This window comes from Salmo salar, chromosome ssa04 (assembly GCF_905237065.1).
Source record: "Salmo salar chromosome ssa04, Ssal_v3.1, whole genome shotgun sequence".
In the NCBI taxonomy this organism is placed as follows: Eukaryota; Metazoa; Chordata; class Actinopteri; order Salmoniformes; family Salmonidae; genus Salmo; species Salmo salar.
This window is the reverse complement of record NC_059445.1, coordinates 48,826,367-48,840,348: the sequence shown is the minus strand read 5'-3', so window position 1 is coordinate 48,840,348 and position 13,982 is coordinate 48,826,367. Positions and strand designations below refer to the sequence as shown.

The 13,982-nt window shown below is 40.8% G+C and overlaps 1 protein-coding gene across 5 annotated transcripts in view; it reads left to right on the top strand.

Annotated features, from left to right (window-relative positions):
• Positions 1-13,982, top strand: part of LOC106603308 (stAR-related lipid transfer protein 13) — a 46,070-nt gene that overhangs the window by 11,636 nt on the left and 20,452 nt on the right. For 3 of the 5 annotated variants that reach the window (XR_006769628.1, XM_045717037.1, XM_045717038.1), the window contains exons 2-3: positions 3,597-3,668; positions 13,918-13,981. Coding sequence is in view for 2 of the 5 variants with exons in the window: in XM_045717037.1 (XP_045572993.1) it covers positions 13,949-13,981 (33 nt within the window). In the remaining 3 variants the exon portion in view is untranslated. Of the gene's footprint in view, positions 1-724; positions 868-2,219; positions 2,547-3,596; positions 3,669-13,917; position 13,982 lie in introns of those variants that run through there. The other 2 variants (XR_006769630.1, XR_006769629.1) reach the window with 1 other exon arrangement.

The following is a 13,982-nucleotide window of genomic DNA, read 5'->3' as shown; positions in this document are numbered from 1 at the left end:
ATGTGGTGTACTCAAGCATATTAGCTATAGAACATTTTAGAATCAATACGGTTATCTGAGTGATTCTTACCTTTATGTTGAAATTGTCAAGTTTAAATGTGTAAATTGATCGAGTGAAAACTGTTAGCGATCTTGACATAGAGTAGAGATGACTGACTTTGTGGCTATACAAGGCTAGCCCATAGAATAACAAGAAAATATGGCGCCAGATAATTTTTTGTTTTGATCTTATTTATTTATAGCTCCTCTGAGGTAATATTGTGGTTTATTTTCTACGCGTTTACATTTTCTAGGCCCAGACATCTCCCCACACAAGTGTTATATGTTACAGATTTGTATATATATATTTTAAACTATATACGCTACCGCTAAGCTAATTGCGCTAACCCAAGCCTGTCAAGCCCATTGGTGTTGCTATTAGCTTAGCGGCTACCGTTAGGTGGTTTATGGATCATTTAGCTATGTAACGTTAAAGGTTTAAACAGGCGCATTTATATGTGTATTCCTTTTATTGAAACAGTACATGATTTTTAACTTTTATAACATGGTTGTTAACTTTTATATCATCTGCCATCATAACATTAATAATGAGAATGTATACTTTTTAAGTACAAGTCAATGTATTAGCTAATATGACTATTTTAAATACAAAGGATGTATTGTTACTGTACTTACAGTACTAACTTGTCTTATAGCATCTGAGGGAATTATTTATGTTTTGCAGATTGAAATTCACTCAGGCTCAACCGTTACTGTCCCAAAGAACATCTGGAGGGCAAAGTTGTCTTCGTGCTGGCAGGCCTTCTCCAGGAGAAAGAGCAGCTCTGTTTTGTCGCGATCATGGCTAGAAAGGGCTCAGCATTGGGGGTGAGGGAGTAGCTTTCTCAGGCTCAATAGAATTTAGTCTTCAAGTTCGAAGAAGATCCAATAACTTTGGATAATTTAGCACAATTACTGGAAGTCTCCTTCAGTAGCCTGCTCCTCTCAAAACAGGGAAGCAGTCCATCGAACTACTCCAAAGCTGGGTTGTTGGTCATTTATAGTCTTACAAAGCTATACATAGTGATCAATATTTATACATTTGTTAATTTGACTGATAATCATAAACAAGATTCTATCCACTTCCTCATTCTCTGTATAGAGATCGCAGCATTGTATCTGTCTCATCTGTCTCATCACCCATCCAACTACCTCATCCCCATACTGTATTTATTTATTCATCTTGCTCCTTTGCACCCCAGTATCTCTACTTGCACATTCATCTTCTGCACATCTACCATACCAGTGTTTAATTGCTATATTGTAATTACTTCGCCACCATGGCCTATTTATTGCCTTACCTCCCTTATCCTACCTCATATGCACATACTGTATATAGACCTTTTCTACTGTATTATTGACTGTATGTTTGTTTATTCCATGTGTAACTCTGTGTTGTTGTATGTGTCGAACTGCTTTGCTTTATCTTGGCCAGGTCGCAGTTGCAAATGAGAACTTGTTTTCAACCAGCCGACCTGGTTAAATAAATAAATAAAAATGATGGCATCTGTGAGCGCATGGGCAGTGCCATTGAGACAGATACAACATTGTGATCTTCTGGCTACTATACAAGGAGACTTCCAGCAATTGTGCTAAAATAACAATATGCTAACTTCAATAATCTCCAAACTGCACTCAGACATACACATTTTATTCATGAGTTCGTCTGACTGGGTAAGTAAAAAAATTAGCAAAATCTTGAGATCTCGCAGTATACCATTAAAAATTAAGACACCATAACAGGGTTGGGTTTAATTTCAATTCAATAAATTGAAGGATGTTAAAGGGATAGTTAACTTTTTTACACCTTATAGTCAGATGGCTAACCAAAAAACTATGAGGGTGATGGGGGCAATTAGTCTGTTAAATGTTTGTGGCCAAATCCCCTCACGTTAATATTGGCTATTTAAACAACTCTAAATCATGGATTACAGTTTCTCCTGGCCCATGCCCTACTTGCAGGGTAAGGAACCATCTGACTGACTAAGGTGTAAAAAGTGTCCCTTAACTGAATTTACAAATCAATCATTGAAAATATGTCATTACTGGTCAAGGATTTCTTCTTAAACTGAATCTGATAATGTTTTTCACATAAATATATATTTTTCATTATTTTATGACCCCAGCCCCTTACTGTTCTATGTGCTCTTTATCTTAAATGTGTTGCTTTCTCTCCACAGATTCCGTCATAAAGCTCTTCCCGGGCGCAACAAAGGGACAAGTGGGAATGGCTTAAAACAGTAAATTGGCTGAATTGAAAAGCGATGAAAGGAAACAATTAATTAAATTGTTTTGTGTGGTTTGTTCTATTGTTTTATTACTATGACTACACTTATCACTGAAATAATGCTCCAATAACATATACTTAAGCAATAATACATGAGACCATGTGTTATGACATTTTTATCATGGTTCTGGTGTGGTCATGGCCTCCAGTGTATTGTTGCTTGTATTGTTGCTTTTATACAACGGGTTACCAGCATTAAAAATCAAGATTATTTCTCAAACTATTTTTTCTTTTACAAAACATGACGCTACATTCACTAACACTGGTTGTCAAGTGACATTTTAGGGGCTCTTTGGTCGTTAGTTATTTTTGTATTGACTGCCATGTAAAGCAAAACTAAGCGCTGGTTGATAGTTCCAGAACCTTGATTTCTAGAGATGCGGTCCATGGTTCAGAAAACAGCACGTCTGGTCTATGCATAGGAAAATTGAGTGTCAGATCGAAACATTGTATAGAGGCGCTGTCCATGGATCTGAAAACAGCGTTGAAACATTGTAGCAAAGACATTGATAGAGCGGATCAGAATAGAAACCACAATGACAATTTTTTCAGATGGTCACAGAATCGACAGCTATTTGTGATGCACATTAAATTGCACATTTCCATTCAGTGTGCAATTAGTGAAGTAGCTGTCTAACGCCAAGGTCTCAAGAGCAGCTGGGCTCCATTTCTCACGAACAACTGCCTTGTCACACGCAGCTGTTAGGATGTTACTACTGTTTCGGTGGAAGACCATCTCCCATGAACTATTGTTTTTTAAAAGTGACGTTGAGATTCTGTATGAAAAGCGCTGTATAAAAATAAATATTATTTAAACTTTTTTTTGTTACCCGGTGGTTATCTGAACCAACCACATTGCTAAAAGGCCACATTGATAATCTTCCGGAGGAAGAAATGTCGGTTTCACCGCATATCCCACCCAGACTTATTTAGATTGTATGAATTTATTTTAGCTTGTGTCAAGCCAATGTCATGCACCAGCAGTGTCAGTACTGGAAAATGGTAAAGCCAAATAAAATGCTAAACCAACTTTCTAGATAAGCATCTGTATGTGCATTGTGGTTTTTCATTTGGCCGTCACCATTGCCTTCCACCAAGCTCTCCGAATCTGGTTGGAGAAATATGTAAAGCTAAAATTTTGCGGAATTTCTAGCTTTGTGTAACAAGTCAGGTTATAACCACCTAACTCTTAATTTAGAAGTCATTCGGTTGTAACAGTAGTACAATACATTTGTCTGCGTATCTTTGTGTTTTGTTTTTTCCTTTTCAGAACTGGAGGCTAAAGAAGCTTGTAATTGGCTGCGGGCAGCTGGATTTCCACAGTATGCCCAGGTCTATGAAGGTAATAAATAATTCAATAATGACTCAAAAAAATTAAGGCAATCATCCATTGTTATCGCCAGTAAGAAACTGCTAGCCACTGGCTGCTAACAGCTGAGAACTGCTAGCTAACTGTCAATCTCAAAAACGGTCAACAACTTTGGGAGTACAGACCCCCAGAAATCCTCAAACTGCCGAAAATACACAGGATAATAATTATGTCAAGGGACAGTGTTTTTATTTTTTAAATGGCATACTTAGACAAAATAAATGTGACAGAGTGTGTAAATGCTAACACATTAGTGCATGAAATGAAGTTAATTCAAATGCTGGAATGAACTATGCAAATGAGCAAAGGCTGTGTGCTTAAGGAAATGGACGCCTGTCTCTAATAAACTCCTGTTGTGTTAAGTGATTTTAAGCAAATAAACGCACAGGCTAATTATTGAAGTTTTACGAAATGTTCCACCAAGTTAATACGACCACTATGGTCCAGAGAGACTTGTTGTGTTTGGTTAGCTCCTACAGTACAGACAAAGGTTTCCATCATTGAACTTCTAGCTCATCAGTGCATGTACTATAGTGATATGAAACAATCCACATTTGCTGCTATATACATAATGTAATCATCTCCTTTCACCAATTGCTTCACTGGGGGGTTAGAGGGGTTAGAGCCGGTGGTGGAAAAAGTACTCAATTGTCATAGTTGAGTAAAAGTAAAGATACCTTAATAGAAAATGACTAAAGTGAATGTCACCCAGTAAAATACTACTTGAATAAAAGTCTAAAAGTATTTGGTTTTAAATATGTAAGTATCAAAAGTAAATGTAATTGCCAAAATATACTTAAGTATCAAAAGTTTCAAATTCCTTATATTAAGCAAATCAGACGGCACCATTTTCAATTTTTTTATTTATTTCCGAATAGTCAGGGGAACACTCCAACACAGACATCTTTACAAACGAAGCATTTGTGTTTAGTGAGTCCGCCAGATCAGAGGCAGTAGGGATGACCAGGGATGTTCTCTTGATAAGTGAGTGAATTTGAACATCTTCATGTCCTGCTAAGCATTACAAATGTATCTAGTACTTTAGGGTGTCAGGGAAAATGTATGGAGTAAAAAGTACATTCATTTCTTTAGGAATGTAGTGAAGTAAAAGTTGTCAAAAATATGAATAGTAAAGTAAAGTTCAGATACCCCAAAAAACGACTTAAGTAGTACTTTTGTATTTAATTTTTACTTAAGTAATTTACACCACTGGGTAGAGTTGTCTTAAATCGGGGTAGCAGAATATATACCTAATACATAATATAATATACTATACATAATGTTCCGGAACTCCAATTTGAGCAGCAGCAGCTGAAAAATGAGCTCCTACAAATATTGAAATTTACATGGTTTTTAGAGTGAAGTACATCGGAAAAAGCAAAAGAAAACTGCAAGACTGAAGAGGAGAAAAAACAAGCAACAAACAAAGAAGATAGGCTTTTGAAAAATAACTATTTTTCATAAAATTGTAGTTATCTTAGCTAGCTGAATTGTTTACCAGTTGCTAAGCAGTTGCTAGGGACTCTTTTGGAAGAAGCTAGCTAGCTAACGAAGAACAACAAAGAATATCTAGTTAACAGAAGAAAAGAAAGAGAAAATCAGGACAGAAGAAAAAGGATATCAAAGTGAAACAGTTCTCTAAAGACACAAGAGACAATAATACAAGAAACAACACTTCTGTAGCTTGTCAACTATGTGTCTGTCTATCCCTGTTCTCTCCCCTCTGCACAGGCCATACAAACGCTTCACACCGCGTGGCCGCTGCCACTCTAACCTGGTGGTCCCAGCGCGCACGACCCACGTGGAGTTCCAGGTCTCCGGCAGCCTCTGGAACTGCCGGTCTGCAGCCAACAAGGCTGAGTTCATCTCAGCCTATGCTACCCTCCAGTCCCTAGACTTCCTGGCGCTGACGGAAACATGGATTACCACAGATAACACTGCTACTCCTACTGCTCTCTCTTCGTCTGCCCACGTGTTCTCGCATACCCCTAGAGCATCGAGCCAGCGGGGTGGTGGCACTGGAATCCTCATCTCTCCCAAGTGGACATTCTCTCTTTCTCCCCTGACCCATCTGTCTATCTCCTCATTTGAATTCCATGCTGTCACAGTTACCAGCCCTTTCAAGCTTAACATCCTTATCATTTATCGCCCTCCAGGTTCCCTTGGAGAGTTCATCAATGAGCTTGATGCCTTGATAAGTTCCTTTCCTGAAGATGGCTCACCTCTCACAGTTCTGGGTGACTTTAACCTCCCCACGTCTACCTTTGACTCATTCCTCTCTGCCTCCTTCTTTCCACTCCTCTCCTCTTTTGACCTCACCCTCTCACCTTCCCCCCCTACTCACAAGGCAGGCAATACGCTTGACCTCATCTTTACTAGATGCTGTTCTTCCACTAATCTCATTGCAACTCCCCTCCAAATCTCCGACCACTACCTTGTATCCTTTTCCCTCTTGCTCTCATCCAACACTTCTCACTCTGCCCCTACTCGGATGGTATTGCGCCGTCCCAACCTTCGCTCTCTCTCTCCCGCTACTCTCTCCTCTTCCATCCTATCATCTCTTCCCTCTGCTCAAACCTTCTCCAACCTATCTCCTGATTCTGCCTCCTCAACCCTCCTCTCCTCCCTCTCTGCATCCTTTGATTTTCTCTGTCCCCTATCCTCCAGGCCGGCTCGGTCCTCCCCTCCTGCTCCGTGGCTCGACGACTCACTACGAGCTCACAGAACAGGGCTCCGGGCAGCCGAGCGGAAATGGAGGAAAACTCGCCTCCCTGCGGACCTGGCATCCTTTCACTCCCTCCTCTCTACATTCTCCTCTTCTGTCTCTGCTGCTAAAGCCACTTTCTACCACTCTAAATTCCAACATCTGCCTCTAACCCTAGGAATCTCTTTGCTACCTTCTCCTCCCTCCTGAATCCCCCCCCCCCTCCATTTTGAAAAGAAGGTTGACGATATCCGATCCTCGTTTGCTAAGTCAAACGACACCGCTGGTCCTGCTCACACTGCCCTACCCTGTGCTTTGACCTCTTTCTCCCCTCTCTCTCCAGATGAAATCTCGCGTCTTGTGATGGCCGGCCGCCCAACAACCTGCCCACTTGACCCTATCCCCTCCTCTCTTCTCCAGACCATTTCCGTAGACCTTCTCCCCTACCTCACCTCGCTCATCAACTCATCCTTGACCGCTGGCTACGTCCCTTCCGTCTTCAAGAGAGCGAGAGTTGCACCCCTTCTGAAATAACCTATACTCGACTCCCTCCGATGTCAACAACTACAGACCAGTATCCCTTCTTTCTTTTCTCTCCAAAACTCTTGAACGTGCCGTCCTTGGCCAGCTCTCCTGCTATCTCTCTCAGAATGACCTTCTTGATCCTAATCAGTCAGGTTTCAAGACTGGGCATTCAACTGAGACTGCTCTTCTCTGTGTCACGGAGGCTCTCCGCACTGCTAAAGCTAACTCTCTCTCCTCTGCTCTCATCCTTCTAGACCTATCTGCTGCCTTTGATACTGTGAACCATCAGATCCTCCTCTCCACCCTCTCCGAGTTGGGCATCTCCGGCGCGGCCCACGCTTGGATTGCGTCCTACCTGACAGGTCGCTCCTACCAGGTGGCGTGGCGAGAATCTGTCTCCGCACCATGCGCTCTCACCACTGGTGTCCCCCAGGGCTCTGTTCTAGGCCCTCTCCTATTCTCGCTATACACCAAGTCACTTGGCTCTGTCATATCCTCACATGGTCTCTCCTATCATTGCTATGCAGACGACACACAATTAATCTTCTCCTTTCCCCCTTCTGATAACCAGGTGGTGAATCGCATCTCTGCATGTCTGGCAGACATATCAGTGTGGATGACGGATCACCACCTCAAGCTGAACCTCGGCAAGACGGAGCTGCTCTTCCTCCCGGGGAAGGACTGCCCGTTCCATGATCTCGCCATCACGGTTGACAACTCCCTTGTGTCCTCCTCCCAGAGTGCTAAGAACCTTGGCGTGATCCTGGACAACACCCTGTCGTTCTCCACTAACATCAAGGCGGTGACCCGATCCTGTAGGTTCATGCTCTACAACATTCGCAGAGTACGACCCTGCCTCACACAGGAAGCGGCGCAGGTCCTAATCCTCATCTCCCGTCTGGATTACTGCAACTCGCTGTTGGCTGGGCTCCCTGCCTGTGCCATTAAACCCCTACAACTCATCCAGAACGCCGCAGCCCGTCTGGTGTTCAACCTTCCCAAGTTCTCTCACGTCACCCCGCTCCTCCGCTCTCTCCACTGGCTTCCAGTTGAAGCTCGCATCCGCTACAAGACCATGGTGATTGCCTACGGAGCTGTGAAGGGAACGGCACCTCCATACCTTCAGGCTCTGATCAGGCCCTACACCCAAACAAGGGCACTGCGTTCATCCACCTCTGGCCTGCTGGCCCCCCTACCTATGAGGAAGCACAGTTCCCGCTCAGCCCAGTCAAAACTGTTCGCTGCTCTGGCACCCCAATGGTGGAACAAGCTCCCTCACGACGCCAGGACAGCGGAGTCAATCACCACCTTCCAGAGACACCTGAAACCCCACCTCTTTAAGGAATACCTAGGATAGGATAAAGTAATCCTTCTAACCCCCCCCCTTAAAAGATTTAGATGCACTATTGTAAAGTGGTTGTTCCACTGGATATCATAAGGTGAATGCACCAATTTGTAAGTCGCTCTGGTTAAGAGCGTCTGCTAAATGACTTAAATGTAATGTAAATGTAATACCTGACTCTTAAGCTATTTGTCAGTTATGATGCAGAAGCTGCCAATGGGCAATGTTATTTCCCTCAGCTCAGTAGTCTTCTTATCAAGCTATCCCCATGCCTAGCAAACATGATTGAATATGCTGCTTTCATCAGGTTGAAAGCTAATTTAATTGCAATAACTGATTATACTTGTCTGCATCACTTTTAATTTGCTGGTTGTAGCTATTCCCATTCTATGGAGCATGAACTCAACATGTCAATCATAGATCAAAGTCTGGCAAATTTGAAAAGGCCCAATTAGTGATAATTCACATGAATTAGAAATGAAGAAGAAGAAGAAGCTATAGTGAAATAATTCTGATTGAAAGATTTAGTGTTGGTGGTATATGTTAACAAATAATCTCCTTTCGCTACTGAATTTTATTCTCAACCTATCTTAATCGTTTATGAACTTTGTTTAAAATGCTAGGAATTAGTACTCATCAGATGTAACGGGAAGCACCCTCACCTAACAGTATAGCCACTGCAAAGGGAAGTAGAGAGAAACAAAATCTTGAAATGAGAAGACTCAGGAATGTTGTGTGATAAACAGTTTTCTTTCTCTAATATCCCTATGCACACAAAATAACCCCTCGTAGAGCCACACAGAATTAACCAACCAATCACGTTCATTCAACATAACGCACTGCGGCACCGAACCTCCGAGCTCAAGCAGTCCCTCAGCCTAAGTCTCTCAGAAGCTTGCATTAAAGACCGGTTTCATCAAACTGTTGTCAAAAAGATTAGCCAACACCATCCAGAGTCATGGAATATATCTTGATCAGTAATGTGAAGGCTTGTCAAATGTTATTGTTTTGCTGATTTAGTCATAACTATTTAAAACTGTTCAAAATATACAGTTGAAGTTGGAAGTTTGCATACACTTATGTTGGAGTCATTAAAACACATTTTTCAACCACTCCACACATTTCTTGTTAACAAACTATAGTTTTGGCAAGTCGGTTAGGACATCTACTTTGTGCATGACACAAGTAATTTGTCCAACAATTGTTTACAGACAGATTACTTCACTTATAATTCACTGTATCACAATTCCAGTGGGTCAGAAGTTCACATACACTAAGTTGACTGTGCCTTTCAAGAGCTTGGAAAATTCCAGAAAAGGATGTCATGGCTTTGGAAGCTTCTGATAGGCTAATTGACATAATTAGAGTCAATTGGAGGTGTACCTGTGAATGTATTTCAAGGCCTACTTTCAAACTCTGTGCCTCTTTTTTTACTAGGATTAAATGTCAGGAATTGTGAAAAACTGAGTTTAAATGTATTTGACTAAGGTGTATGTAAACGTCCGACTTCAACTGTATGTATTTTTCAGCAAGGAAACAATGTTTCTGCCTTGTATAAATGCTATATAAACAAACAATGTAGCTAGAATAAACCGGGACTTAGGCCTACTAAATCTACCTTGTATTGTGTGGCCAACTGTTCCTATAGAGGCACAGTATACAAGATTTGTCTCCAGCCAAGCTTCAAAACAATTGATTCAAACTAATTAACTAATTATGATCTTCACTCTAGACTGGGGACTTCGTCATTAAGGGACAGTTGTCTACTAGCTGTCTCTTCTTCCTGACCGAGGTGTATAAGGCTTGGGTGAAAGAAAAGCAACATAAAATTGTTTATGCCTAATATGGCAATTATTATTATTTATTCTTTAATTAATTATTCTTAAAATACATTTCAAAGCCATGCATTTGAGATGCCTTGACCTGGTGCACACATATTTCTCTGTCCTCAGTTTGATTGAAGGCCTCAATCAGTGTTTTTGACTTGAAACTGAGTGCTTCTAGAAAGAGAGAAGGAACAAAACATGATCAAGATGAGCTAGTTTAAAACAATGAAAGATTGAATTGTTACAAACAAATAATTAATAGGCAACATTTATGAGAACAATATATGCATTTAATTACCTTATCAAGCTTGAAGATGACACACAAATGTATCACCCCAAAAAATATTGTGTGAGTGGTGCATCACAAATATCTTTCCAGGGTGTTGATGCCTCCTCTTCCCAATGCCTCCTCTTCCCAATGCCAATGCCAAGTCAGCTCATATTGTTGCTACCTTAGCTGTTGTGCTAGCTAATATGCTACTGAACAGTGACACAAGTGTAACCGATGTGAAATGGCTAGTAGTTAGCGGTGGTGTGCGCTAATAGCATTTCAATCAGTGACGTCACTCGCTCTGAGACCTGAAGTAGGGTTTCCCCTTGCGGCTTTTGTGGCGCGATGGGTAACGATGCTTCGTCGGGTGTCAGTTGTTGATGTGTGCAAGGGTCCCTGGTTTGAGCCCGGGTTGGGGCGAAGAGAGGGACGGAACCTACACTGTTACATTGGTGCCGTGACCCGGATCATTGGTTGCTGCGGAAAAGGAGGAGGTCAAAAGGGGGGGTGAGTGTAACCGATGTGAAATGGCTAGTTAGTTAGCGGTGGTGCGCGCTAATAGCATTTCAATCAGTGACGTCACTCGCTCTGAGACCTGAAGTAGGGTTTCCCCTTGCGTTGCAAGGGCCGTGGCTTTTGTGGCGCGATGGGTAACGATGCTTCGTGGGGTGTCAGTTGTTGATGTGTGCAAGGGTCCCTGGTTCGAGCCCGGGTTGGGGCGAAGAGAGGGACGGAACCTACACTGTTACACAAGCATATTGACATGCATATTATTGGTATTAGCTAAAGGACAGCAATGTATATACCTAAAAATATAAGTGTCTAGGCAAATCATTAGTAAGCTTGTGTAAAATCTGATGTTAGGTAGCTAGCTAATCACTAGCTAGCTAGCTAAGCACGTCAGTCAGTGGTTGACAGATTGAAACTGGTAACGTTATCAACAAAATGTGTGTCACTCTATGCCATAAAACATGACATTGCTAACTAGTAATCAATTAGCTAACACAATTTCAAAGTTTATTAAGAAGTTGAACAAGTTAGACACTCACCGGACAACTTCGGAAGGTAGCTAGCTAGATAGCTTGGTTTCCATTTTACAACAGATTTTTATTTTCCCCCAGACTGCTTGTCAATGGTTACTGGTCTTGGAACTCATGTGTCCGCCAGAAACGGCTTCTGGTAAACTGTTTGCCACTAGTGCCAATAAATACTGTTGCCACAGGTTTGCCACAGATTCAAATAGAATCTGGAGAGAAAAAAACCTCTGCCGAACTAGTTACTAGTGGCAATAAATATTATTGTGGCCAAAGGTTTGCCTCAGATTCACCACTAGTGGCAAACTTCTTGCAACATTTTGTGGTACACTATTTCGTTTGCAGCAAAAAAGAATATCCACATTTTTTAAATATATTTTTTTGATATGTTAACGAGTCTCAAAATTCTAAATCAAATTTAAAACAAAATCCTTGGTATGACCATCTTAAAACAATTTAATATGTTATCTTAGAACAGTCATTAACTCGATCATCAGTTGCACAAATCTATGAATAAATTAACTCTGTTGAACAGCATTCTGGTGTGTGGGCAAACAATAATTTCAGTTGATAGGATTTCTCTCTCTCTCTCTCTGTGTGTGTGTGTGTGTGTGTGTGTGTGTGTGTGTGTGTGTGTGTGTGTGTGTGTGTGTGTGTGTGTGTGTGTAAGAGCAGTAGAAATACATGACTGAATTGCCAATTAAATCCCACAATCGCTTAATAAGCTCTGAGAGCCACTACATGCTATCAGGTTCTCCTCAGAGGTGTAGCTATGAATCTATGTTCCCAGAATACAAATATACTTAAAAAAATATAGGACAGCTGGGCATTCTAAAGAATATTGAATTGCGAACATGGCATGTATGACTAATAAAACCGTTCTCAAGATAGCACATTTCTTATGAAAATAAAATGATTGAGTGATACTGTTACATTGATTACCATTAAGCAGCGACATGTTTAAGATAATTATTGGAAAAATATTGTGAATGTCATAGCTTGTCTTCGACACCAGCATAAATAATGAAGGTGAAGAGGGGCCCTTCGATATGATACCATACAATAACGATGAAAAAATAAGATAGACAAACTTTTTTACTGTCTTCAAGTTCCAACTATTGAAACTTTGAGCTGTGCGAGAAAAGTTGAACTGTTGTCTGTCTTCAGCAAAAAGTCATGAATCAAGCAAAATTAAGTTAATGGTATACTTTCTGACTCTTGACATTTTTTGACATATCATTTGACAATGTTTTTCTAAATAAACCTGTTAGTGAAATGCCTCACACATAGACTCATTTAAATCTGTGGTGCAGCAATTTACATGGTGTGAAATTCACTCTGGGGTGGAATGATGTAAAAATAGAACAGCCTGGCTACAAGGCCTTCATGTCTGCATAGTCTTGCACTGAATTATGTTCTGTTCCAAAGATAAGTCATGCATTTTGATCCGTCAAAGATGTTTGAGCCTCCTTGAATTCCAATTTTTGGGGGTGGTGGATTTGCATATGTGTTTTCATTCACTGTCAGGTCCCATCGCATGGGACCTAAAATAACCCCTTTAAAATAGAAATATATGCATGAGATGCAAACTGATCTGGAACACAATTACTAAGGGGAGCCAGGTATGTATGTGGTCCTTAAAAAATACCGGAAATATTATACATTATGTGAGATATGGCGGTAGAAATGCTTTAATGCGCAAATATTGATAGAATAACCCTCACATTGAAGTGTTTTTGGAGTCATGCGATGATATGCTGTGTGGTCCTCCCACTACGACTTGGGAAAGCATACAGTTTAATAGGCTACAGATGAAATGAGTAATATAATGAACTTCACAGGGTGGTGAAAGTGCATGATGATGAGGCTTGATGCTACTTTCCAATAAATATTGAGGGTCTTATTCTGGTGACATGATGATTGATGCTTGGCTGCTGTTTGACAAATAAAAATGATCTCACTCTTTTGTCCGTAATAATTTCATCATGTAGCAAATACCAGGCTGTATCTGTGAGCTGTTGGCTAGAGCGCATGTGCCAATACCAGATTGGGCACATTCGCTATATAACACAACATTTTTTTTAGACAAAACCATCAGCACATCAGCAGAGTTGAAAGTGTGATGGAAACCCATTTAACTTTCATGTGCGCTATGTCATCATGCAAAATTTGATGGAAAAACGTATCTGGTGGGGAAATGCGCATATTTTATTCATGCAGATTTTTTTTTATATTCACCTGAAAATCTGTTGCCAATTGGATGAAACCTAGCTACTGACATGAAAAACAGAATGATTTGTTTTTGTGAATTCAAATTTTTCTTATCAATACCTACGAGTTTAACTACCTATCTAACCAACGATATGTCTCTCTTTCAGGTTGACATTGTTAAGAAATTTGAAACACAAAACAGTTTTTATTGATGGCTAGCTTATTTGGATTGGCACTGCACTTGTAAACAACCCAGAAACATAGATATTTCCCATGTTTATTCATTTGATCTCTTTCTTTTCCACGTAGGAGGCTGTCAACCCTGAACAAATGTTCCTCTATGAGACTGGAGGTCCATTTTCAGTGCAAACGGG